We start from the raw sequence: 27192 nt of genomic DNA on the forward strand, positions 1-27192 counted from the left end.
AGCAAGCAGACCCACCAAAAGACTCTTATAGTAATATAGGTGTGATGAGGGCCTACACCAGAGTGGTGACAGTGTCAAAGGAGAGAAAGGGGCGTTTTTAAAAGATACTGCAAAAGACAAATCAATAAGCCTTGGCAACAGATTGGATATAGAATGTGAAAAACAATGAGGAATCCAGGATGACTACTGGGTTGAAAACTGAAGGACTGGAAAAATGGTGCTGAACTCTCTAGTAATAGGGAAGATAGGAGATAAGGTGGATTTAGGGGAAAGGATAATGAGTTCAATTTTGAACATACTAAGTTTAAGATGGTACAGGACATCCAGTTTGAGAAAGACAGATGGAATGTGAGATTAGAGATTAGCAGACTGGGGTAGGAAAAGTAGGTTTGAGAATCATTAACAAAGAGAAGGTAATTAACTTTATGGAACCTGATGAAATCACCAAATGAAGAAGGTTAGAAGAGAGATGAAGACGAGCCAGGATAGAACTCTGGGTGGGTATTTGCAGTTATAGAAGGCATGATTTAGAGGAAGAGTCAGTAAAAAAAAAAAAAAGACAGAGAAGCAATAGTTAGATAGGTAGGCATAAAACCAGTAGAGAGTGATGCCCAGAAAACGTAGAGAGAGAAGAGAGAAGGGGAGTGTGATCAACAGTATTAAAGGCTGGAGAGAGGTCAAAGAGAAAAGACCATAGGATTTGGCAACTAGGATAGAGAAGTTTTGGTGGAATGATAAAGTTGGAAGCAGGACTATAAAGGGTTAAGAATGAAAGAAGAGAAAATGGAGGCTTTGTAAAACAGTCTTTTGAAGGAATTTAGCTACAAAAGGCAGAAGAAATATAGAATGAAGGGAATATAGAAAAATCAAGTGAAGGTTTTTTTCTGATAAGGGAGACATGGGAACATTTATAGGCAATAAGAAATGAGCTGGTAAAGAAGTAGAAATTGAAAATAAATGCAAGAGTGAAGATGACAAATGGGGGCATCTTGTTGGAGATGGGATGGAATGAAATTACTTGAGCAAGTATATATATATATTTTATGTATGTATGTATGTATATTTGGGCAACACATCTTTTTTTCCTTAAATATTTTTCTAATTGAGCTTTTCATTAAATCTTAAAAAAAAAAAAATCTAAAATCAGAATATTTTCAGGCATTGAATACTCTTTGATTCCAACCCATCTCATATTACTATTTGAAACTGCTGGTTATTTCTCAGTTATTTCTTAATCTTATTTTCTCCCTCTTCTATCTGCCTGTGTTGGTAAAGCTATTGCAATGGAAATCTTTTCTTTTCAAGTTGACTTCAGAAGCCACTTCCTTCAAGAACCCTTTCTTCATTCTCCCTTATCAATTTCTCATTCATCACTACTCACAATATATTTATTAAAATCAAGCTTATTATGCCTTCCTAGTCATGTATGTAGTTTTTTGCATGTTACCTTCCTTCCTCATTACTATGAAAGTTCCTAGAAGATAGTTTTTGCCTTTCTTTTATATCTCCAATGCTTAGCACAATACTTGGTACATAATAAGGACTTAATGTTCAGATGTATCTGTTTAAATGCCTTATCCCCTCTTTGACTGTAAGACTCTGAAGATAGAGAGCAGGCTGTTTTTTCATTTCTGTATTTCCAACATCTAACATAATACACTTCAATTCAAGTCAATTTAACATACATTAAGCCTCTATAGTTTGTGGATATGTCCTCATATGTATTTTTTCATCTCTCCTAGTAAATAAGATGGGAAGAAAAAAAAAGTTTTTTAAGCATACTACCAACTAACCAGAAGGGTATATCAAGGATGTTAAAGAGAAAATTTAACAGTAACAGAAATTAAAAACATTTTCAGAAATAATCAACTCTCATGGGATGTTTGCTTTAGATTTCTTAATATAATATTTAAGATATATCTTGTACATTTCTACACTTTAAAAGTTCAAACTAATAAAACTAACTTAAAGTATTATTTAAGCAATGTAATATAAGATGTGAATTATTGTTTCTTAGATTCAGTTTTCTGATCTGAAAAACTGAGAAGGCTTTACAAATTATTCTAAAGTTCCTTTCAAGTCTAGATCCTATGAATTTTAGAGAGGCAGTGTGGTATAATGAACAATGGAGATATTGGAGCTGAGTTTGAATCCCACCTCTATGGTCACTTAATCGGCCTACATCTCAGTTTCCTGATTTATAAAATTAGGGGACTAGAAGAGATTGCCTCTGAGATTCCTTCCAGCTCTACACCTATGACTTTCTTTGAAATCTTTTATTTGTTTTGGGTTCTTATTAGCTTAACAAGGTCTTTTAAACTGTTGAGACACTAAAGGATAATCAATATGCAACAGCAATCTTAATCCTCCTTTCAGACTATGAAAAAAGTGAACTAGTACATTTTCATAGAAACATAGAAATGGAAATCTATTTCTTCTAATAATAGTTTTAAAAATCTAATTAAAAGACCATAATGTATAATTAAATTATATTTCTACTGCACACAAATCAATTATTAGGGTCAAGGATCAACTGGCATTTATAACAACAATGAATCAGAATTTTGTTTTACACAAAGACCAGCAAATCATTTGAAGGATTGGGAGCTAAAGGAAAAAATAAGCAAATTTATAATTAAAAAACAAACAACAACAACAACAAAACCCCTAATACTTTAGAAATTTTAAGAATGATTAGAAAACAGGACAGAAATTATATTTAAAATAGTTTCTGCAATTCCAATAAACTTTGGATAGAAAACACTATCTGCATCCAGAGAGAGAACTATGAAGAGGAAAAGTAAATCAACATATAACTATGTTCCGTTTTTTTTTTTCTCTTGTGGTTTTCCCCTTTTGTTCTGATTTTTCTTTCCCAACATGATTCAGAAAGAAATGTGTATTTTTTAATGTAAATGTATAATCAGAAGAATGAGAAAGCAATTAAAAAAGGGGAAAAAATAGTCCCTGGAATCTTCATTTATTCAAATGTTATAATAACTTAAAATAAAACCCTACCCTGATAAAAGATAGCATTTTAAATACTGATAACTGCATTTAACACTGTTTAATGATACAAAAATAAAAGTATTTTAGTAATCAACCTAGGTAAGTAAGGCATTCAAGTAAAGCCAGCTATATTTAATGCAGAATAGTAACATAAAAATCAAAATTCCAAATTCAGATTCAATAAACTATGATGTGATAGACATGATAAGAAAGACTAAAATAAAAGATTCAATGAATGAAACTTAACTATGCTTGCTATATATAATTATGACTCTGTATAAAAAGCCAGCATAGGAACATATCTACCTAATGATCCACCCACACAATTTGAGAACTAAAGTAAAATATTTCTTTTGTTAATCCAGCAGCTCTAATGGATCACAAGTCTTTTATATCATATATGTAACTATAAAACCTCTATTAGATAATAGGAATCCTCCATTTGAATAATCAAAACCATTTACCATCAAGTCTAGATATCATTAAATCTTAAAAAGAAAAAAAATCAGTCTAGAAATTGGTATTAGCAGAAACTGATTTTAAACAACATTAAACTTTTTAATCAGTAAAAAATATGTTAACATTTTCCACAATTATTTTAAATATTAAGCTCTATCTAGCTTGTTTTTCTTCCTCAACTACTGACCAAAAGTAGATTAAGAGGCATCTGATTAACATCTTAAATCAAACCATTCCTCTCCTAAAGAATAAAAACCCCTAAGAATTTTTATGCCTTTATTTTTACAAGAAAAGAGAAAGCTAAAATAGTTGTTACTTATGCTATGTGCTAAAACTTAACCAAATAAATTTTCATGGATAATCATAATCACAGAAGGAAGTGGTATAAAAAAATCCTCCCTCCTCTCCCCTGAATAATTCAAATAGTTATTAAAGCCACTGAAACCTTACCTAGACTGGTGGGTTTTATCAGTTCATCCAGCAAATCATAAAATGGTAATTTCTGAAGTTTTATATCCGGATGGACAGGGTGAAGAGCAGATGTTAGATGGGGTAGTTCCAGTTCATGTTTAGGTCCCAGAAGAGAAACAGGAAGTAATGGTGATGTTGCAGGGTGACCATCATAAGTAAGTTGTGGAATGGTAGACGGAGACAAAGTTGCTGGCATGGGACTTGAGTGTACACTGGGGATAGATAAGTCAGCAGGTGTCATAATTTTCTGGGGAAATCTCCGCCTATAGAGTTCTTTAATTTTCATTTGTACAGCAGGACTGCAGCCAGCCTTTAATAAATGCAGTGCTTTTGTGAGGAGTTCGTGTTTACGCCCGTGCTTGTTCCTTCCGGCGTAGCCCAAAAGTACTTGCAGTTCAGAAACTCTAAGGCTCATAACCATTTGCTTGAAGACAAACAAAATGCAAAGAATATTAGTATTGCAATAACTTTATTTGCAACATTAAGTTTTGTTTCCTTAATAATGCTATTTGCAGTTTGTTTAAAAGATAGTTGTTTATTTATAATGATATGGATGTCAAACTTAAAATTCAAGTACTTAAATGTTTAAAATCTGTATTTTAAAGATATTGTTTCTGCCCAGAATTCAGATTTTAAACCAAGTATTAATACAGAACATCACAATCTCTCTTATATTTACTTTCCTGCTACAATCAAGTCATCAACTATTTAAGCAGACAGTGAATAGCACAGGGCTAGGGGAATTACAAAACAAAACCACATGTCCTCGCAGAGCTTAGATAACGAGAGGAAACATATATAAAAGATAGGGAAAAAAAAAAAATATATATATATATATAAAACCAAGTGCTAAATTATATGGTATAGGCCAATGATTGTCAAACTATCTTTTTTTTTGGTGGTGGTGGGGGGGGGGGGTCATGGTACAGTATTCCTTTAGTAAGAAGCACATTGAATGTTTAAGTTGGCAACACTAAGGGAGAGTCGAGAGACTCACAAATGCGCAGTTTCCCTTCAGTAAGAGCAGCTGTTTTTGTTGAGTTCTTTGCGAGTTCAAGGTCTGGCGTATTTTGAGGATATTGTGTACCTGTAATAGGCAAGTTTTGTTTATTTTGTGAGTACTATACTTATGCAACGTATGTTGGACAAGTAAAATTTATATAATACAAAATTACTTATTAAATATTTTCTTTAATCTGCAGTAATATAATATTCAAAGTTTTATGGCACACCTAAAGAAACTCCCGCAAAGTACACTTTTGAGAATTACTGGTATAGACTTAATATAAGAGTGCTGAGAATTTACCAAAGTGAAAAGTTAGAGAAAATCATATAGAACAATTTAAACTTCTGTGACTTTCCCTTAAGTGACTAAAAGATAAAAACTAAAGCCAGAGACAGGGAATCACAAATTGTAATGACAAATTTTGGAGACCTTGAACACAGTGAATTTGGCTGGAAGCTAATGACTACTTTCTCTTTTCCCTTTGATAACACTCACCAAAACCTGCCCCGTGAACTTTAATAGTTTCTCTCAGGTGATGACCAGGGTAAAGGAAAGGAAAAGAGCAATGACTGTAATCTTGAATATAATAAACACATCTTCAGGACAGAAGTACAGGTCTGGGGTAGAAGGAAGTAACACGCATAGTTAGGAATATCTTTGGCTCTGATATCTCTGTTGTGAATGATTAAGGCAAAGAGAATTGTAGAAATTAAAAACGGTCACCAAAAACCTATAAATCTGCTCTTCTTAGAAAATAAATTGGTTGAAGACGAAATAATCTATAACTTAGAACTAGCTAGAAATCAAGCCTTGATAGAGGTTTTAAGGAAAAAGACATATTTGCTGAAAGCCCGAATAAGCAATTTTGAAAGAAATAAGTCCTTCAAATTAGAAATAAAATATTAAGTTAAGGGGGCAGCTAGATGGTGCAGTGGATAGAGTGCCCACCCTGAAGTCAGGAGGACCTGAACACAAATCTGGCTTCAGACATTTAATACTTCTTAGTTGTGTGACTAAGATTTCTGGGCAAGTTACTTCCACCCAATTACCTCAGCAAAAAAAAAAAAAAACAAAAACAAAAACAAACAAACAAACAAAAAAAACGTTTTAAGTTAGCTAATTTTTTCTTTAATGAAACAATCATACAAGATGCATTCCAAAGAGCAAATAAAGGTTAAAAAATGTCTTTAAAATGGCATTGGTCTAATTCATCTGTAGTAATAAGTACAATAATCTGTATACAGAGCAATCTCCTGCTACTCAATTATGTTTTGAATTACACACAATCATACAATTCAATAATTGAATTCCAGAATTGGCATTTTTTTTGGTTCTGTTTGCCTAGGTAAGAGGAATTAAATACAGTTATAGTTTATAATTCATTTTAGTAGAAATATACAATGCCAAATCATATAAAATTTAATCTGCTTATGGTGAAAAACTAGCTATTATAAGTCTGACAATACTAAAATATTCTTCTAGTAGCTTTTGAATTATGAAATAAATAAATAAATAAAAACAAATAACGTTTAAAGAGGAGTGAAAATAATTTTTACTACTGAATTTAATTTAATATGTAGTCTTTTTTTTCAAGGCTCAACATTTTGGCTACAAGAAAACTTTGTATTACTATAAAGAAAGGATTATATCTGGATTTAAATTAGCCATTGTATTAAATCATAAGTAAAATATGAGGAACAAACTCTTATTTCCAAGGATGGCTCCCTCTATACTCTTCTAAAAAGAGTATAAAAAATCAGTTGTTTTAAATAAATGAGGATATATTTCCTGACAAAAAAAGTGCGAGTTGAGATTTTTTTTTGAACATGGTCAATGAGGAAATTTGTTTTGCCTTTGTTACCTGGGTTTTATTTTTCTTTATTACTAGGGATGAGTTAGGAGTGAGAGAAAGTGTATTTTTGTTAAGTTTAAAAAGCCAACTTTTTAATTAAAAAAAAGGGGGGGGAGGTAGTACTAAAAATCTGAAACATTAAATAAACCTATAGAAAAACATAGCGGTTTACAATATAAATCGCTAAAATAGGAAAATTAAACATTGAAGTATATTTTAGACACTGAAATGCATTTTAATGTCATGTGTTTAAAAACTCCATTTATTAAGATAAGATGATTATTTGTAACTAAAGAATAGTACCAATCACGACCATATTATAAATCATTATCTAAGCAACCAGAATTTCTCAGAATTCTGCTGATGCTCTCGTACATCAATTACAATTGATGTAATTCTCAGAACCCTGATGCTGGGGTAGAGGGCTGAGGGCAGTAAATCAGAATGCCTGAGCAGTTAAGATAATCAAAATGGTAGATCATTTGGTGACTAAAAAGACCACCATCTTTTTATCATAAAAGTAAAAATAAGCAAGAAATATCTAACAACCCAAGCAGGGCTGATTATACACTGATATGGGGCATAGGAGAAAATATAGCTACCTGTCTCCCTACTCTTAGTCTTATTCTTTCCTCTCTTAAGTCAGTGATTTGAGCAGGTTAAGAGCTAAAGGTGCCTATGACCCTTTGTTTTGGTTGATCAATAAGAGTATCGTACATTAGAATTCTAGAGTATCATAGGTTTACAAATCTAGAGTTAAAAGGAGCAATTTTTTACAGGTAAATAAGCAAACCTCCAAGGAGGGCAAATGATTTGTGCAAAGTTATACAGCTACTACTATCTTCAGAGATAGAGTTGAAGTTCTATGACTTGATTGTGCTTTTTCTCATGATTTAGGCATATATGGTAGTATTGCCATCTGTAAATGAATAGTGAATAGAAGGGGCAGGACAAGAGGAACTAGAGATGAAAATTTTATTTTCTGCCAACTCATCAACAAAATACTAAAATAAGTGCAAAATAAATAGAAGACTACATTTTTCAATTTAGAAAAAACACAAAAATTGAATGCTAATGCTTTTTTTTAGCAGTAAGGTAAAGTCATTTTATATGTATTGAGAAAGGTTATCCACATTAATAATCATTATTATTTTTTTTGTGTGTGTATGGTTGGGCTATATGATTTTATCCATATGGGGAACTCCAAGTGTGGAATTTTCTAGTCATGCAGAGTATATAAAGGGGCAAGATTTTTTCCTATCAAATTGTGAAATTCTATTACCAACCTTTCATCTCATTTGTTACAAATATGAACTGGTAAATGTCTATACATAGCACAGGATAGGGCAAATATCCTTGTGTAATAAATTATCATTTATTATGAATAGTGTTAACATTTTTAAAGTATTTGAGGTTTACAGAAAGCTTGCCCTAGAACTTTATGAAACAGAGCAAGATACTATATGCTGATTATACAAATGAGAAAACCTCAGAGAAGTTCAACAACTTGCTTCAGATCACAGAGCTAATGTGTGGCAAGGCTAGAGGCTGGCCCATGGTCTTCTGAATTCAAAACCCATGTTCTTTCTACTATATTACACTACTTTTAAGCATGAACATACTTACTCCTAACTTACAAATATAAAATCAAATCAGATTAAGATAAGAGAAAGAGATATGGACAAACAGAAGTCAAGATAAAATGCTGGCCAACATATCTAGAAGGAAAAATGCTGCTTTGCAGAAATGGTGAGAAGTGAGAGGGACACCTCTATTTTGGATGACAAACAACAAAAAACCAGGAACCATGTTTGTGGATTTAATGATCCCATAACTGTTATGAAGATTTTCAATAAAGGTTTATGTTACATGGATATTAGCCTATTATAAATAGAAATAAAAGGTAAAGAAAAAAATTGGTAAGCAATCCAGCATTAGTCTAACTAAAATAAAAAGAATCCAAATTCAATTAGTATTTATTAAACAAATTCTATGTACTGAGCACTATGGTAGGGGCTGGAGATGAAGACAACAACCAAAGAGTCCCTGCCTTTCAATAAGCTTATGTAATATATTAGGGAGAAACAACATGAACGTAAATAAGAAAATGCCAAGTATGCAAAAAAAGCAAATACAAAATTATTTCTGAGGGAGAGGGCACTAGAAAGGGGGAGGGGGTGAGAATTAAGATAAGCCTCTTGTAGAAAAGAAACTAGTTCTTCAGATGTGTATCTCAATGAATTTAAGGAGTTTTCAAAGCAGAGATAAGAACACAAAATACTACAATACTGAATCAGGAACAAGCTATACATATGGTTCCAAAGATAATACACACATATATATAGCAATTATGCAACATAATAGTACAGGCCTTCATCAGCTCCTGCCAGGAACTGCAAGAGCTTCCTAATGATCTTCCTACTTCAAGTCTCTTCCTACTCTAATAAATCCTCCACATAACTGCCAAAAGCATTCTGCAAAAGTGAAGGTATGATCATATGGCTTCCAGGGGCTTTCTACTTACCTTGAGGATCAAATGTTTGGCATTTTAAGCCCTTGACATAGTCAAATTATCCTTCTGGTTCTCATATAGAACACTTATTTATATTTCTTTGAACTGGATGTCCTCTGGGCTTGTGAAGCATCTTTCTCCAAGTCACCTCTTAGAACTAATTCATGATTGCCTTCAAAGGCTCAGCTCAAATATCTTCTACACAAACTCTTTTTTTAGTCATGTGCTCTTCTGTCCTCCACATCCCCCCTCCATGGTTGCTTATTCTTGAAAATGACTATCTATTTAGTACATACCTATTTGTATACATGTAGCCCCCAATTAGACTACCCAAGTAAAGTACATGAGAGCTGGGAGTATTTTTCCTTAGTCTTTTCATTCTCTAGTAATGGTGCTTGGTACTTTATAACTCCTTGCTTGAAGAGACATGAGCATCTAAAATATATAGTATATAAAAATGTTTCCCTTTCAATAAGGCTTGACATAACTATTAATTGTAATTTTTTAAAAATCAGTCTCGGGGGCAGCTAGTTGGTGCAGTGGATAGAGCACAAGCCCTGAAGTCAGGGGGCCCTGAATTCAAATCTGGCACTTAAAATGTCCTAACTGTGTGACCCCGGGCAAATCACTTAATCCCAATTGTCTCAGCAAAAAAATAAATAAATCTATTTTGTTATTCATACTTTTTTGCTTTTTAGAAATTGTATATATTTTCTAAATGTTTACTTTACATTACCAGTCAAAACTAAAAACTAAATCATGTTTAAAATAAACTAACATCATCCATGTGATGATCTAAAAATCATTTTAAAATTAAAAATTTAAGGCACAATACTTCCTAAATAATTTTTCCTCTATATGAAATTTTGATTGAAATTTATGAGAAAGCAGAATCCTATCCTAGACCTAAAGTTGAGACAAATTAAAGTCTTAGTAATATATGTTGCCGCAAGTCTTAATATAAAATTCATTAGCTAGAACCTTAAATATTAAAGATCAAGTAAAAATTTTAAGTAAAAAATTAAACATTTCAAATTGAACCACATGTTTTTCTCATTCATACAGTCCTCTGAAATAGTTTATAATGTTAAATTATAAAATAGGATCAGTTTATATTTAGAACTTTAACTAGTTCTATGAACTTCAGCAAATCACTAACTAGGCCAGATTTCCTTCTAGAATGGATACCATGATCCAATGTTACTAATGAATGTAAGTAATTATTGGGGAATACAGACAAAGACTTTCCTGGAATAAACATGTTCTGGCTTCAGTTCTGAAGGCTTCTCACATACTGGCAACACATATTAAGTAGAGCACTCTATAGGATCAGGGCATAATTTGTGGAAAGGAGAACAGGACTATTATAACAATGTAGTATGCCAAAATAACTGTTTTTTGCATGAATGGAATTGTTTCTACATTAGGGGGAAAAAGGAGTGGAAGAAAATAAGTTGACAGAAGGCTTTCAGTGCTATACTAGATTTTTAGATTGTACATACTGAGTAAAATATATATTCTCTAATTTGAGGAAATATATGAAGGAGGATCATTCTAGCAATTGTATATTAGATGCTTTAAAGCTGAGAAAAAATGAAGGAAAAGCAGTGTCTAGATGTGAAGCGATAAGGCCTGAAGTAAGATTGCCATGGAAACAAAGAAGGTGGTCAAATTTAATAGAAAATTTGTTTTGTGATTCTGTAATCACAAATGTTGACTAGAAAGGGCTTAGGTTATTTACATCAACTCCCTCATTTTATAAATAAGGAAACTGAGCCCAGAATGGTTATCTTATTCCAGTATCACTCAGGATATCAAGATCAAGATCTGAACCTCAGTTTGACTCCAAATTCATTTTTAAAAACCCAACTCAAATTATATCTCCAGGAAGACTTACTTATTAGTAATAACCTTTTCCTTCAAGTTTCATTTAATACTTTTATACCTAATATAACTGGGTAATATTGTGTTTTATAATGAGCTTCTCCCTCCTTCCCCCAGACTTTAAAATTTTATAAAAATGGGATGGAGTCTTATATTTCAACTTTTGATTTCTTTTTCCCCCTCTGGGTCTAGCAACAAAAGTAATTTAATACATGTTTATTGATAGGAAGCAAAGGAAGAAACAGCAGAAATTTAGAATTTAGTTATCACTTGGGGCTTTATAAAATTAGTTTTTGATCACAAAACAGAACAATTATTTGGGGGACTCTATATTAACCAAATTATCTTTTGATAGCTTTTAAAATTTCATTGATGCCATCCTCTCGAACTGAATCCCCTCTCTACTGACAAAAACTTTTGAAAACCTGTATCTGCCATTTTATGTAATATCCTGTTTGAATAAAGCTTTTCACCCTCCATCTCTTTGCAGAATGTTTCATTATCAGTCTTTCTTGCCTTAATTCAGCTTCTTTTGGGGAAATTTTTTAAACATTTACAATGCTGCTGTCATCATACATACAACATGGAACTGGGTTCTGCTTATCTTCTTCTGCATCAAAACAAATCTTTCATACTTTTCTAAATTCCTCAGATTTATTCTTTCTCATTTCACAACACTGTTCAATTACATTCTTTGCTATCACAAAGAGTGTTGCTCTGAATATCCTAGCATAAACTTTGTTCATTTTTTACTTTTTTTTTTTGAGAAGTACTTCACAGCACTATTTTCAGTGAATGGGGGGTATGAAGGAAGGAAACAGGTACTTATTAAATGCCTACTATGTGACAGGCACTGGGCTAAGTGTTTTACAATTATTGTATTTTTTACCTTCATAACAAGCCTGGGAGGTAAGTACTATAATTAAAACCATTTTACAGATGAGGAAACTTAAGCAAATAGAGGTTAAGTGACTGGTTTAGGATAACAGAGTTATTTTATGTTTGAATTCGGAATTCAGGTCTTTCTAATGCTTCCAGTCTTCCATAGTCCTTCCAAAATTGAGTGTTCCCATCTTTTCTCCATCTTTGGCAATATGCCAAAAGTAAGAAGAAATTCAGGAGTTATTGTTCATTTTTCTTATAATAAATGACTTGACATAGTCATTTTTAAAAGGCTAATCAGAGATCTAAACCTAAGATTGGTGTTTTTTAGGCCATTTAAAATTTGTTTTGTCATGTAAATATTTCAATTTTTAGATGATCAAGTTTATTAGCATACAATAATTACTGGTAATTCTCTTAATTTCCTTGCTACAACTGCTCTATTCTCATTTCTATTTCTGATGATTTGAAGGACTGGGTTTTTTAGCTAATTGTTAATCAAAATTATTAGTACTTTTTTTTTTTTAAGTTCTTAGATTTATTTATATATACTTTCAATTATTTTCTAATATTCAATTATATTTATCCCTAACCTCATCTTAATTTTTTTCTTTTTCTGTTACACTGTTGATTTATTCTAGAATGAATTCTGGAATATGATGGAAGCATTAAAAGATTTTTATCAAATTCTAAGGTATCAGAGTTTATTTTTTGAATCTTTCATTGGCCAACCTCAAAAAAAGATACTATAACATCTGATAAATACTAAAGCTAAAACAAAGGGCAAATGAAAATAGATAAAATCAAGTATTTACAAAAAATAATAAAATCAGAGTGAAAAATAAGATAAATTCTAGGACTGGAACAAAAGTCAGGAACAGAAATACGTTTAGTCAAAACTATAAGAGATTAAGTAAAAAAAAGTTAAAAGTACCGCCCCCCCCCCCCAAATTACTAAATTTCAGAAGCATTCTGATATAGTAGGAGTTAGAGACAGTTGGACAGTGAATTCAAGAGCAAGCCTTATCTATCATACACAAGACTGCTAGGGAAATCAGTTTCTCTGCATTTGTTTTTATAAAATGAGAATAATATTTATAATACCTCTCTCCCTTACAAGTATATTTTGAGGATCAAATTAAGACAACATATATAAAGGACTTTGTAACTAGAAGGCACTATATAAATATAAGCTAATGTTTAGAGATTTGAAAAATGTTTCAAACAATAGATTTCAAACTATGATCTAAAATTTGGAATTATAGAAGCATGGTATTTTAAACTATGCGATTTGGAAAGAGTAGATAAATAACAGATATGAAATTTTTTTCCAACATTCCCTTAGTTATCCAATTCTTTTAATGTTCTTGTAAAGCTTAAAATCAAATTACATTTCATACAAATAATCCAAGATCTCTTGAGAGTTAGCCTTGAAAAGAGCTAGAAAATGTACCCTTGAAATGTAAGGAATCAAATGACTTCTTTCTTTATCCAGGTATCTAATTATTTAACAAGTTTTGTCAAAATAACCTTTTCAACATTCTCTCCCTCCCATTTCTTTCTCTCCTCTCATCCCACAATCCTGTAGTCTAATACCTAATGACCTCTTAATTGGACTAGTGAAATACCTTTCCCATTGGTCTTCTTGTAACCAATCTCTCTCCTTTCCAATCTATCACCCAAATATCTACCAAAGTGATATTCCTAAAAGCACATGTCTGATCATGGCTGTGTAAGAAGCTTTAACTCCACAAATTTCTCAATTTTCCATTTAAAGACAGTCACAATTTGGCTCCAGTATATATTTTTAGGGTGACTATAAATCATTGCCACTCAGCAATTCTGCATTCCTGCCTAACTGGCTTACTTACTATCCCTACACACAACATCCATCTTTTTCAGAAGATTGCCACCTCTATTATCCCAACTTTCTCACTTATCTTCACTATTTTTTTCTACCATTTTCCTACTGCTTACTAACATGCCCATGTTTCTCCCATCTTCAAAAAAACCTTACTTGTCTCAATCAACCTCTAATTATAGTCTTTTATCTCTCTCAATTTTCCTGGCTAACCTCCTCAATAAGGTTGTCTATAATGGGTGCCTCCATCTCCTTTCTTTTCATTCTCTTTATTCTGCAGTCTAGTTTATAACTTCATTATGCAACAGAAACTGTTCTCTCCAAAGTTGCCAGTCATCTTCTTCATTGTTAAAAGATGGCCTCTTCTCAATCCTCATCCTTCTTGATGTCTCTGAAGCATTTAACACTATTGATCATCCTTTTCTCCTTGATGCTACTCTTTTCTGTTTTTTTTTTGACAGTGCTCTGTCCTAGTTTCCCTATCTGAAAACTCTCTTCTCTTTTTCTACCTTTCCCTCTCAGTCTCTTCAGATTTTTATTTTGATCTCTCCCATCAACTTTGGTTGTCCCTCAAGACTGTATCCTGCACATCCCAAACAGGATATCCTATAAAAACCTTAAACTCAACATATCTAAAACTGAATTCATTATTTCTACCTCCCTTCCCTCTTCCTAACATTCCTATTGCTGTGAAAAGTGCCAACATTATCAAAAGCATTACCAAAGCTCACAACTTAGAAGTCATCCTCAACTATCTACTTTCCCCACCCACTCATATCCAATCCATGTGCTATCCACTCTATTTTCATGATATCTTTCATATATATACTTTTCTCCTGCGACACTGCCTCTATACTAAGACAGGCCTTCATCACCTCAAGTCTCTCACTGCAGAAAACTTTCTAGTTGGCTTCTCTGCCCTAAGTCTTTCCCCACTATCTCCCCAATCTATCTTCCATTCACCTGTTTTAATTGATCTTCCTAAAATCTGACCATGTTTTATATTTACCCATCTCCCATTCCTTAAGTTCTAACAGCTTCCTATTACCTCCAGGATCAAAAATAAAATTTTGTTTGGTTTTTAAAGTCCTTTACCTCTCCAGTCTTCTTATGCTAATTTCTTTCCACATGCTTCAGCAGCTCTCAAAGTGTGACCTGGGGATACTTGGGGTGTTCAAGAACCTTTTAAGGGGCTCTTGGAGGTCAATACTACCTTTTTAATTATACTAATATCTTTTTAATGTCTAATATAGTAAATATTTGTTAGCATAATCTATTGAGAAACATATAAACAAAAAAAGCTCTTTGAGGGCAGAGGATCCTTGAGTGTAAAGGGATCCTGAAACCACAAAATTTGAGGACCACTGACATATATTCTATAACCTAGTAATAATGGCTTCCTTGCTATTTCTCATATAAGAAGTTTCATCTCTCAATTCTGCTTTTCATGTACAATGTCCTCCATGCCTGGAGTGGTCTCTCTCCTATGTCTACATCTTAAGCTTCTTTACCTAATGTACTTCAAGTCAGATAAAAATCCCATCTTCTGCCAGAAACCTTTTTGATGCCTTCTTAATGCTAGCATTTCCCTTCTGAGATTACTGCCAATTTATCCTGTATATATCTAGTTCATGCACAGTCATATGTAAGCTTGCATGTTATCTCCCTTTTATGTGAACTCCATGACCATAGAGATTTTTTTAATTTTAATTCCCCAGCACTTAGCACACAATGTCTGGCACACAAGGAAGCATTTAAAAACTTGGTGATTGAATAGACTGACAACATTCTATTACTTGCTTCCATGACACTGAACAGGCCATTTCTCATGCCTAAAATGTTCTCATATCATTGCAAGCTCCTGGAATCCTGTAGCACTCCTCAAGGCTCAAGTAAAGAGCTATCTTTAACAAGAGGTCTTACTACTTACTTATTTTGCATATACCTTATATTTATACAACTCTGAAGAAGTTACGCCTTCCCAGAGCAATGTAAACTCTTTAAAAGTGATTATTTTCATTTCCAGCATCTTCTACAATTTGTACATAGTAGAAATCTAATTAATAATTGTTAGAATCCTAGTGTTAACTCAATGGAATTGATACAATGCTTATTGGTTCATACATTAGAGCAAATCCTTACAAAGTGTTAAGTCACTGGTATTGATAGAAACAATGCTTAAGTTAACATCTTTGAGAGTTTACATATTGGCTCACACATTGGAGTTCACAAGTACAGGAGATACACAAAGCTAACTTTGTAACTTTGTGAATTCACACCTCCCATAATCCCATTCTCAGAGGAGTAGTCAACCTTTGGGTTCACACCTTTTAAGAGCTCATATATAAGAAGCTCTTAGAGCTTCAGTCAGTCAGTCAGTCAGTCAGTTCAGAAGATTGCCAGGAGTCAGAGTTGAGCTAGAGGCAGAAGCTGGACGAGCAAAAAGACAAGCTGCAAGGGCTCTTGGAACCAAGCAGAGAGAGAGGCCTCTAAGAAAGCTAACCCGGCCCAAAGAAAGAGATAAGACTTGGAAGGAGAAAATAAATGTTTGGATTTTATCAACTGGCTGCGTTTGAAGTGATTACTACTCAGAACTGTAACTAAGGCTGCCTCCAGAAATCTCCCCAAGAAACCTGCTCCCAGAGAGAACGATTATATTATATAAAAGAAGAGACCACCACAAATAATTGTAAGAATAGTAACTTGTAATTGGAGACAGAACCAAGATGGCAGAGAAGAGGAAGTGCTCTCCCAACATTCCTTTCCAAATAATTTTAAAATAAAATAAAAAATAAAATAATAAAAAAAAATTGCTTCAAATAAAATTCTGGGAGTAAAAGAGTCAATAAAAGGCATTTTTCCAGCCCAATTCAATTTAAGATATTTAAAGATTTGTGGAATGGGAGTGGAGGTTAGCCCACAGCCTACATGGATGCATGTCCTACCAGTGGTGGGACTAGCTGGTGGTGACAGAAGTAGTAGCAGTTTCAGGAGCTCTCAAGCCAGAGATAGTAAGAGGACTTCGCTAATGGTCAGAAATTACAGAAGACCTCCTGTGCTAGCACTGGATAAAGTACCAGATGCCGTTTGGCAAACTCAATGCCTATGTTCACATCTCAGTTACAGTTCCAGGGCAGCAAGGAACACTTTCAGTCACAAAGGACCAGGGACGCTGATGAGCAGTACTGTTTCATGTTCCAAAGGATAGGACTCTGAGGATCAGTATCAATTGCAATCCAAAGGAATCAGGCCCTTTACTAGGTTAAAGATGTGAGTACAAACCTCTTGTGAGAACAATGACCACAGCTCTTCCCAGATCACATCACCTTGGAAGCACAGAAAATTTCAGAACCTGCTCTGCAAGCAGTATATGAAAAAGCCTGAAGTCTGTTCCCTCAACCCTGCCTTCCTCATGCTGGGAACAAAGCATAACATTAACATAAAGATAAAAGTCAAGAAACAGGCTAGAAATATTAACAATCACCAAAAAAGAAGAATCAGGCAATAAAAAGTAATTGTGGTGACAGAGATGATCAAGGCACAAACTCAGAGAACAATGATGTCAAAACAGATACAAATAAGGGGGCAGGATCTGAAGTATATATAAGCCCAACAAAAATTCCTAGAAGAGATTTTAAAATGATTTTCAAAGTCAAATAACAGTGATAGAGGAAAAATTGGGTGAAAAAATTGGGTTGGAGTGAAGGAGCAGGAGGAGCCAAGATGGTAGAAAGTAGCCAGGACATTGCCTGAGCTCCCTCCCTTTCCCTCAAAATCTACACTAACATTAAGTCCATGAATGGATTTTGGAGTAACAGAACCCACAAATATCTGGAGTATATTAGTTTTCCAGCTTAAGATGCATTGGAAGGACCTCAGGAAAGGTCTATCTTAACTGAGCAGGAGGAATGAGGAGCAGAGAGGCCTGGTGCAGGCAATCTACTGGGAGAGGCTCTTAGCTGAAGTACAACTGTCTACTCTGTCCTGCTTCAGAGGACCAATGGGTCTTCTGTGGGAACTCCAATATACTCAGAAGGCAAACTGTAAGCTCCTAAACCACTGAATTATGAGAAACAAGCTAAACCAATAGCACCTCTGGCCCCTGCAAAAAAACAAAACAAAATACAAAGGTTTGAATGATCTCCCCTGTGTCCCAGGAGCAGAGCTCAACTTTTATAAATGATTAAAAAAGCAAAATGAGTCCTAACCATAGAAAGAGAATATGACAATAGGGAAGATCAGAACACAAATTTAGAAAAGGACTGCAATGGCAAAATGCCTTCATGCGAAGCTTCAAAGGGAGATGTGAACAGCTCTAAAGCTCTCTTGGAATAACTCAAGATATTCAAAGAGATAGAAGAAAAAAATAGGAAAAAGAAATGAAAACTTATATAGTAGAATTATGAAAGTTTGGAGAAAAGCCAATGGCTAGGAAAAGGAAGCATAGAAACTTGATTGAAAAAAAACTAAAAAAAAAAAAAAAAATTTGATGAAATGGAAAAAAAAATCTACCAAACAAAACAACAAAGTCCAATTGGCCAATTTAAAAAAAAAAAAAAGCTAACCAAAGAAAATAATTAAAAATTTGAATTGGACAAATGAAAGTGAATGACTCAATGAGATAGCAAAAAAAAAAAAAAAAAAAAAAAAAAAATCAAGAAATTTAAGGAAATGTAAAATACCACACTGGAAAAATAACCAACCTGGAAAATAGAATCAGGAGAGGCAATCTAAGAATTATTGGACTACCTGAAAGTTATTATCAAAAAAAGAGTCAGGACAACATGTTTCAACAAGTCATCAAGAAAAACTGTCCTGATAAACTAGAATGAGAGGGTAAAATCATCACTGAAAGAAATGTTGAAAGATCATCTCCCAAAGACACCTCAAAATGAAAACTCCAAGGAATATTGGAGCTAAATTCCAGAATTATCAGATCAATGTGAAAATATGATAAGCAGCCAGAAAAAAAACAATTAAAGTATGGAGGAGCCACAATCAGGATTAGCCAGAACCTAACAGCTTCCACATTAAAGGATTAAAGGATATTCCCAAAGGCAAAGAAGCTTAGAATACAATTAAGAACCAACTACCTAGCAAAATTAAGCATTATCTTTCAGTGGGGAAAATGGTTGTTCAATGAAATGGGGGATTTTCAATCATTTCTGATGAAAAGAAAAAGAAAAAAAAAGAAAATGTCATCTTCAAATACAAGACTCTAAGAGAAGCATAAAAATGTAAACAAGAAAGAAAAAAAATTGTTTTGTTTTTGAGAAGTAATTGGGATTAAATGGCTTGCTTAGGATCACACAGCTAGTTAAGTGTTTAGTGTCTAAAGTCATATTTGAATTCAGGATCTTCCCGACTTAGGGCTCTTATTCACTGCGCCATCTAGCTGCCCCCAAAACTACGATTTTAAAGATTAAAATGTTTATAACCCTACAAGGGAAAATGATAACTCTTCAGATCTTGTATCTTTATCTGGGCAGTATATATAGAGGGTAAGGGTATAAGTTCCCTTTAATGTGATGATATTAAAAAAAAAAAAGTAAAAAGTAAAAAAAGGATTGTATTTGAAGAGGAAAGAGTAGGTAAAATGGGGTAAATTATGCCACATCAAAAGAGAAAGAAGGGTGAGGGATGAACATTTTTTGACCCTTAAATCTCATGGGATTTGACTCAACTGCAGAATAACGTACACACGTAGTTTTGTATACAAATTTGTCTCATTCTATTGGGGGGGGGGGCGGAAAAAAAAGGAAAGCAAAGAAAGGAAAGGGGAAGAGAAAGAAAAAGGGGAAAGGGCAGGGGAGGGGAAGAGGAAGAGAAAAAGGAAAGGGAGAGGGGGAGGGAAAGAGACAGGAAAAGAGGGAAAGTAATAGAAGATAGGTCATAAGTAGAAGGGGAAAGGAATAAGAAAAGTTGAGGGATTGATAAAAGGGAAGGCAGATTGAGAGAGGTGAGAGTCAGAAGCATAGCATAGGTGAATAAATATAAATGAAAAAATAGAATAGCATGAAACATAAAGTTACTTAATAATCTTAACAGTGAATGTGAATGGGATGAACTCTCCTATAAAATAAAAGCAGAAAGTACAAAGATTAAAAGCCAGTAGTATCCTACAATATGTTGTTTACAAGAAACACCTCTGAAGCAGACACACAAATACAGAGTAAAAACAAAAGGCTGAAGTGAATATATTATGCTTCAGCTGAAGTTAAAAAAACAAAAAAAAACAAAAAAAAACCAAGAGTAGCAATCTTGATTTCAGACTAAGCAAAAGCAAAAATCAATCTAATTAAGAGAGATAAGGAAGGAAACTACAGAGATAAAGGAAAGGAAACCCTTTCTAAAGAGTATTATAGATAGTGAATATCAATACTAAACAAGTGATCCAGCATCCAAATTCTTAGAAGTTGCAAGAATAGAAAACAAAACTCTACTAATGGGGGATCTCAACCTCCCTCTCTCAGAAGTAGATAAATCTAATCACAAAATATATAAGAAAGAAGTTAAGAAGGTGAATAGAATTTTAGAAAAGTTAGATATGATAGATCTTTGGAAAAAAAACGAATGGCAATGGAACGGAATGAACCCTTTTCTTAATGGTACATGGCACCTACATAAACATTGACCATATATCAGATATAAAAATCTTCACATCAAATGCAGAAAGGCAAAAACATTAAATGCATCTTTTCTGCATTTTAAGACAATAAAAATTACATGTAATAAAGGGCCATGGGAAAATAGACCAAAATTGGAAACTAAATAATCTAATCCTAAAGAATGAGAAGGTCAAACATCAAATTATAGAAACAATAATTTCATCCAAGAAAATAATAATAATGAGATAATATACTCAAATTTATGGGATAGAGCCAAAGCAGTCCTTAGGAGAAATTGTGTATCTCTAAAATGCTTACAAGAAACACAATCAAGGGAAGAAAATTATGAAAAAAAAAATTGGCAGTTTAGTAAAAAAACAAAAAGGCACAAAAATATATAAGAAAATAAAATCTTTTTTAAAAATTACAAAATTTCAGTGATGCTTTTCCTTAAAATAGTCAGTAGCATCTATTTAAAACCATAAGCAAGTATCATATGTAATGGGGATAAACTAGAACCATTCTGTGTGGAATAGAGAAATAAGGTAACTTACAGGAATGTATGAATTCTTTTTCTGTACTTTATTTTCATTATTTCTGTGTTTCCTCTATGACCTGTATAATACGTGCAGGCCCATATTTACTTGAGCCTTGGCCAGCTATAAACTATTTACTTAACCCGAGCTAATGACATTTATCCATATTTAGTCTATTAGCTGGACCACTATCTGCTTGATTAAGCCTGAAGGCCTGATTTTCGGTTTCCTAGAAATCAGGTGATTTGGAGGAAACAGAAACCTTCCATTCCAATCTCTCCCAATAGCAACAACCAATTAGATGCCTCCCCCTTCCCTTTTCAATGCTCTTACTTGTGTAATCTGTTGTATAAAAGTTGTGTGTCTTTGCTACTTCTTTAGCCCTCCTACCACAAATTTTCCCTTTCTTATCTCATGATGGAACAGTTCATCCTCTGGAGGTTTTAATAAACAACTTTTCTGCTTTCTACTGAGTGATCTTTGAGTACTAATTTTGGGTAAGGGTCTTCTACATCCTCACAATTCCCAATAAGATCTGGGTGAAACAAGGTTGTCTCTATTGCTATTCAATATTGTATTAGAAATGCCAGCCTTGTCAATAAGAAAAGAAAAAGAGATTAAAGGAATTAGAGTAGGTAATGAGGAAACCAAATTATCACTCTTTGCAGATGATATGATGGTATACTTAGAGAACCCTAGAGAATCAACTAAAAAGTTACTAGAAATAATCAACAACTTTAGCAAAGTTGCAGGATACAAAATAAGTCCATATAAATCATCAGCATTCTTATACATCACTAACAAAATCCAACATAAAGAGATACAAAGAGAAATTCCATTTAAAATCACTGTTGATAATATAAAATATTTGGGAATTTGTCTGCCAAGGGAAAGTCAGGAACTATATAAGCAAAACTACAAAATACTTTCCACACAAATAAAGTCAGATCTAAGCAATTGGAAAAACATCAAGTGCTTGTAGATAGGTCGAGCAAATATAATAAAGATGACAATACTCCCTAAACTAATCAATTTATTTAGTGCTATACCAATCAAACTCCCAAGAAGCTATTTTACTGACCTAAAAAAAAAAAAAAATTCATCTGGAAAAACAAAAGAGCAAGAATTTCAAAGGAATTAATGAAGAGAAAAGCAAATGAAGGTGGCCTATTGTACCAGATCTAAAACTATATTATAAAACAGCAGTCATCAAAACCATTTGGTACTGGCTAAGAAATAGAGAAGTTGATCAGTGGAATAGGTTAGGTTCACAAAACAAAACAGCCAATGACTATAACAATCTAGTATCTGACAAACTCAAAGGCCCCACCTTTTGGGATAAGAATTCACTATTTGACAAAAACTGTGGGGAAAATTGGAAACTAGTATGGCAGAAACTAAGCATAGACCCACACCTAACACCATATGTGAGGATAAAGTTGAAATGAGTTTATGATCTAGACATAATGATACCATAAACAAATTAGAAGAACATAGGATAGTTTACCTCTCAGACCTGTGGAGGAGGAAGGAATTTGTGACTAAAGAAGAACTAGAGATCATTAGTGATCATAAAATAAGATAATTTTAATTATATTAAGTTAAAAAGTTTTTGAACAAACAAAACTAATGCAGACAAGGTTAGAAGGAAAGCAATAAACAGGGAAAACAAGTTTTTACATCCAAAGGATCTGATAAAGGCCTTATTTTTTAAAAAATAGAGAATTGACCCAAATTTATATAGTTCAAGCCATTTTCCAATTCATAAATGGTCAAAGGATATGAACAGACAATTTTCAGATGAAGAAACTGAAACTCTTTGTAGCCACATGAAAAGGTGCTCCAAATCACTATTGAGTAGAGAAATGAAAATTAAGACAATTCTGAGATACCACTACACACCTGTCAGATTGGCTAAGATGACAGGAAAAGATAATGATGAATGTTGGAGGGGGATGTGGGAAAACTGGGACACTGATACATTGTTGGTGGACCTGTGAATGGATCCAGCCATTCAGCAGAGCAGTTTGGAACTAAGCTCAAAAATTATCAAACTCTGCATACCCTTTGATCCAGCACTGTTTCTAGTGGGATTGTATCTCAAAGAGATCTTAAAGGAGGGGAAGGGATCCACATGTACAAAAATGTTTTTGGCAGCTCTCTTTGTAGTGGCAAGAAACTGGAAACTGAGTGGATGCCCATCAATTGAAGAATGGCTGAATAAATTATGGTATATGAATGCTATGGAATACTATTGTTCTGTAAGAAACAACCAGCAGGATGATTTCAGAGAAGTTTGAAGAGACGTACATGAATTGATGATGAGTGAAATGAACAGAACCAGGAGATTATTATACACAGCAACAAGAAGACTATATGATGATCAATTCTGATGGATGTGGCTCTCTTCAACATTGAGATGATTCAAACCAGTTTCACTTGTACAGTGATGAAGAGAGCCATCTACACCCAGAGAGAGAACCATGGGAATAGAATGTGGAATACAACATAGCATTCTCACTCTCTCTCTTATTTGCTTGCATTTTGTTTTCTTTCTCAGATTTTCTTTTTCTTCCTTCTTGATCTGATTTTTCTTGTGCAACAAGATAACTGTATAAATATGTATACATATATTGGATTTAACGTGTATTTCAACATATTTAACATGTATTGGACTACCTGCCAGCTAGGGGAGGAAGTGGAGGAAGGAGGGGAAAATTTGGAACAAAAAGTTATGCAAGGGTCAATGTTGAAAAAATTACCCACACATATGCTTTGTAAATAAAAAGCTTTAATAAAAAATAAAAAAAAAACCCTTCACTGATGAAAATAATCTCAGAATTGGCCAAATGTAAAGAGGTACAAAAACCACTCACCAAAGAAAATAATTCTTTAAAAGTCAGAATTTGGCAAATTAGACTAATAACTTAATAAAACATCAAGAAACAATAAAACAAAGTCAAAAGACAGCGGGGGAAAAAAGAAAATGTGAACTATTTCATCAGAAAAACGACCTGGAAAACAAGTCTAAAAGAGAGAATTTTGAACTAACCCTGAAAGCCACAATCAAAGAACCTGGATATTTATATTTGAAGATATTATCAAGAAAAACTGTTCCAAAATCCTAGAACCAGAGGGTAAAATAGAAATTGAAAGTTGCCAATTATCAACTAAAAGAAATCTTAAAATGAAAATCCTCAAGAATATTAAAGCCAAATTCCAGGCAAAGAGAAAATATTTCAAGAAGCCAGAAAGACACCATTCACATATCATGGAGTTACAATCAAGAACAACAATACTTGGCAGCTACAACATTAAAGAACCAGAAGGCTTGGTTTATGATATTCCAGAAGACAAAAGAGCTAGTATTAAAACCAAGAATAAGCTACCTAACAAAACTGAGTATAATCTTTTGGGGTGGAGGAGTGGGGAGAAGAATGAAAGTGAATGAATATTTAATGAAACTTTCAAGTCCTCCAGTTGAAAAGACCAGAGCTAATAAAAAAAATTGACATTCAAATACAAGATTCAATAAAAACATAAAAGGGTAAACATGGAAGAGAAAACATAAGGGAGTCAATAAAACTGTTTACATCCTTATATGAGAAGATGACAAGAATTTTTAACATTTGGGCAGTCTGAATGCTACAAAGAGGGTATAGAAAATCATTGATTGATTATGTTGGAATGTGAGAAAGAAGGATGCTGTGCGAGAAAGGGGAAGGGAAATAAAATTATTTCATATAAAAGAAGCATACAAGGAAGAGTTTTTAACAGAGGAAAGGGAAATGGTGAGGGGCAGACAGCACTGGAACCTCACTCTAAACTGGTCCAAAGAAAGCATGCATGCATACACACACACACACACACACACACGTAGAGAAATCTATCTTAACCAATATAGAAGTTTGGGGGAAAGGTAAAGAAAGCAGTGACAATAAAATGGAAAGCAGATCAAGGAAGGCAACAGTTTGAGGCAAAACTTTATAGAGGAATGACAGGATAAAAAGGATAAACAGAAAAAAATTAAATGGAACAATACACAGTAATCATAACTTTGAATGTGAAAAGGATGAATTTACCCATAACATGGAAGCAGACAGCAGAATGGATTAGAAACCAGAATCCAATAATGTGTTGTTTTTAAGAAACACACCTAAAACAGAAAGACACAGGGTTAAAATAAGGGGCCAGATGAGAATCTATTATGCTTTAGCTGAAGTAAAAAAGGCAAGGAGTAACAATCATGATCTCAGGCAAAGCAAAAGCAAAAACAGACCTATTTAAAAGAGATAAGCAGGGAAACCACATCTGGTTAAAAGGCACCACAAGCAGTAATTAAAAAAACAAACACCCCCCCCCCAAAAAAAAACAAAAACATATATGTGCCAAAAGGTACAGCATCCAAATTCTTGAAGGAAATGTTAAATGAATAACAGGAAAAAATAAACAATAAAAAGTAGTGGGGCACTTAACTTTTCCCCCTTTCAGAGCTAGATAAATCTAACTTACAAAAAAAAAAGTTAAGGAGATAGAATCTTAGAAAAAGTTGGATATAATAGATCTCTGGAGAAAACTGAAGAGGAATAAAAAGGACTATTCTTTTTCCTTACTTTCTATACATGGCACTTTCACAAAAATTGACCATGGATAATGGCATTAAAAACCTCACAACCAAATGCAGAGAAGCAGAAATACTAAATGCATCCCTTTCAGATTATAATACAATAAAAATTACATTAAACAAAGGGTCATGGAAGCATAGATTAAAAATTAGAAACTAAATAATCTAATCCTAAAGAATGAGTAGGTAAAGAATTTATTATCTCATTTATATAAGTTAACTCATTTGATCCTCACAAGGACTCTGTGAACTAGGTGCTATTATACTATTATTCCCATTTTACAGAGGAGGAAGCTGGGACATGGAAAGCCCAGAATCATATAGCTAGGGAGTGTATCTGCAAAGTTTAAATTCAGAACTTTCCAATTTCAGTCTTGCACGCTATTCATTCATTGTACATACCTAGTTGCCTTGAATAATGGTCCAATGATTATAGCTAAAACATTAAACTTAATAAAATCTATCAGCATCTTTAGATTTATAAATGGTACTCAGTTACTAATAATCTCATTATGACAAAAAGTATGAAAATGTTAATTTCTTTAATTCCCTTAATAAAAGAACAAATATATTAGTAAGCGAAATTCATGAAAAGGTAAGCCAAGAGCTAAAATTTTAAAGTTAAAAATCTCTCACTGATAGAATACTGCTATATTCAAGAGGGAGAAAAGGCAACAACCAAGAAAAGTCAAATATACACAGTAAGAATATCCATAACATTTGAAAATGATACTATTTAATCATTTGAATCACACTTTTTCTATCAGGAAAAGTCTTCCTTCTTTTCCTTCAACTGCCCCTAATCTTACCATGAGAAAAATAGAAAAATTAAATCCCTGTCACAAATATGCTATTACCAAGCAAAACAAATTTCTGCATTGGCCATGTCAAAATAAAGTCTTATTCTGCAGTTTGAGTCCTTAATTTTTCTATTAGGAGTTAATATGTTTCATCTTTGGTTGATCAGAGCTCCTAATTCTTTCAAAGTTATCTTTACCATGTTGTCATTGTATAAACTGTCTACCTCTATATTCCCACCACTCTAGCAGTTCACAAAAGTCTTCCTAGTTTTTTTTCTCAAACTATCCCCTTCATTTCTTTAGTGTTTCCATTTTCGACTTTTCTTCATTTTTTACAGCACAACAATAATTTATTACATTTATAAACCATAACTGGTTCAGTCATTCCCCTTGGATTTGCTAACTCAAAGAATTATACATAGTTTTATATGTCTTTAGAATCAGTTTGTTCAGGACTAATCCCTCCCTTATTCTATTCTAATTCTCTCTTCTCTTCTTTCCCATTTCTCTGTTGAATTAAATACACTTCTGAATCCAACTCCTTTGACCAGTTCAGATGGGAATAAGACCTAATTGTCAGTAGCCCCTCTTCATCCTATCCTCTTGATTTTCTAGATGTTTACTTGAACACTCCAGTTATGAGATTTTTTTCCCCGTTACTCTTCTTTTCCCTTCTCTACTTTCTACC

The 27192-nt window shown here is 33.3% G+C and overlaps 1 protein-coding gene across 5 annotated transcripts in view; it reads right to left on the reverse strand.

The window, feature by feature from the left end:
* Positions 1–27192, reverse strand: part of PIAS1 (protein inhibitor of activated STAT 1) — a 183721-nt gene that overhangs the window by 90649 nt on the left and 65880 nt on the right. For 3 of the 5 annotated variants that reach the window (XM_031955322.1, XM_031955321.1, XM_031955323.1), the window contains exons 2-3: positions 4937–5026; positions 3919–4363 (exon numbers count right to left, since the gene is read on the reverse strand). In XM_031955322.1, coding sequence (XP_031811182.1) covers positions 3919–4363; positions 4937–5026 — 535 coding nt within the window. Of the gene's footprint in view, positions 1–3918; positions 4364–4936; positions 5027–25162; positions 25237–27192 lie in introns of those variants that run through there. The other 2 variants (XM_031955325.1, XM_031955324.1) reach the window with 2 other exon arrangements.

The sequence above is a fragment of the Sarcophilus harrisii genome, chromosome 2, assembly GCF_902635505.1.
Source record: "Sarcophilus harrisii chromosome 2, mSarHar1.11, whole genome shotgun sequence".
NCBI lineage: Eukaryota > Metazoa > Chordata > Mammalia > Dasyuromorphia > Dasyuridae > Sarcophilus > Sarcophilus harrisii.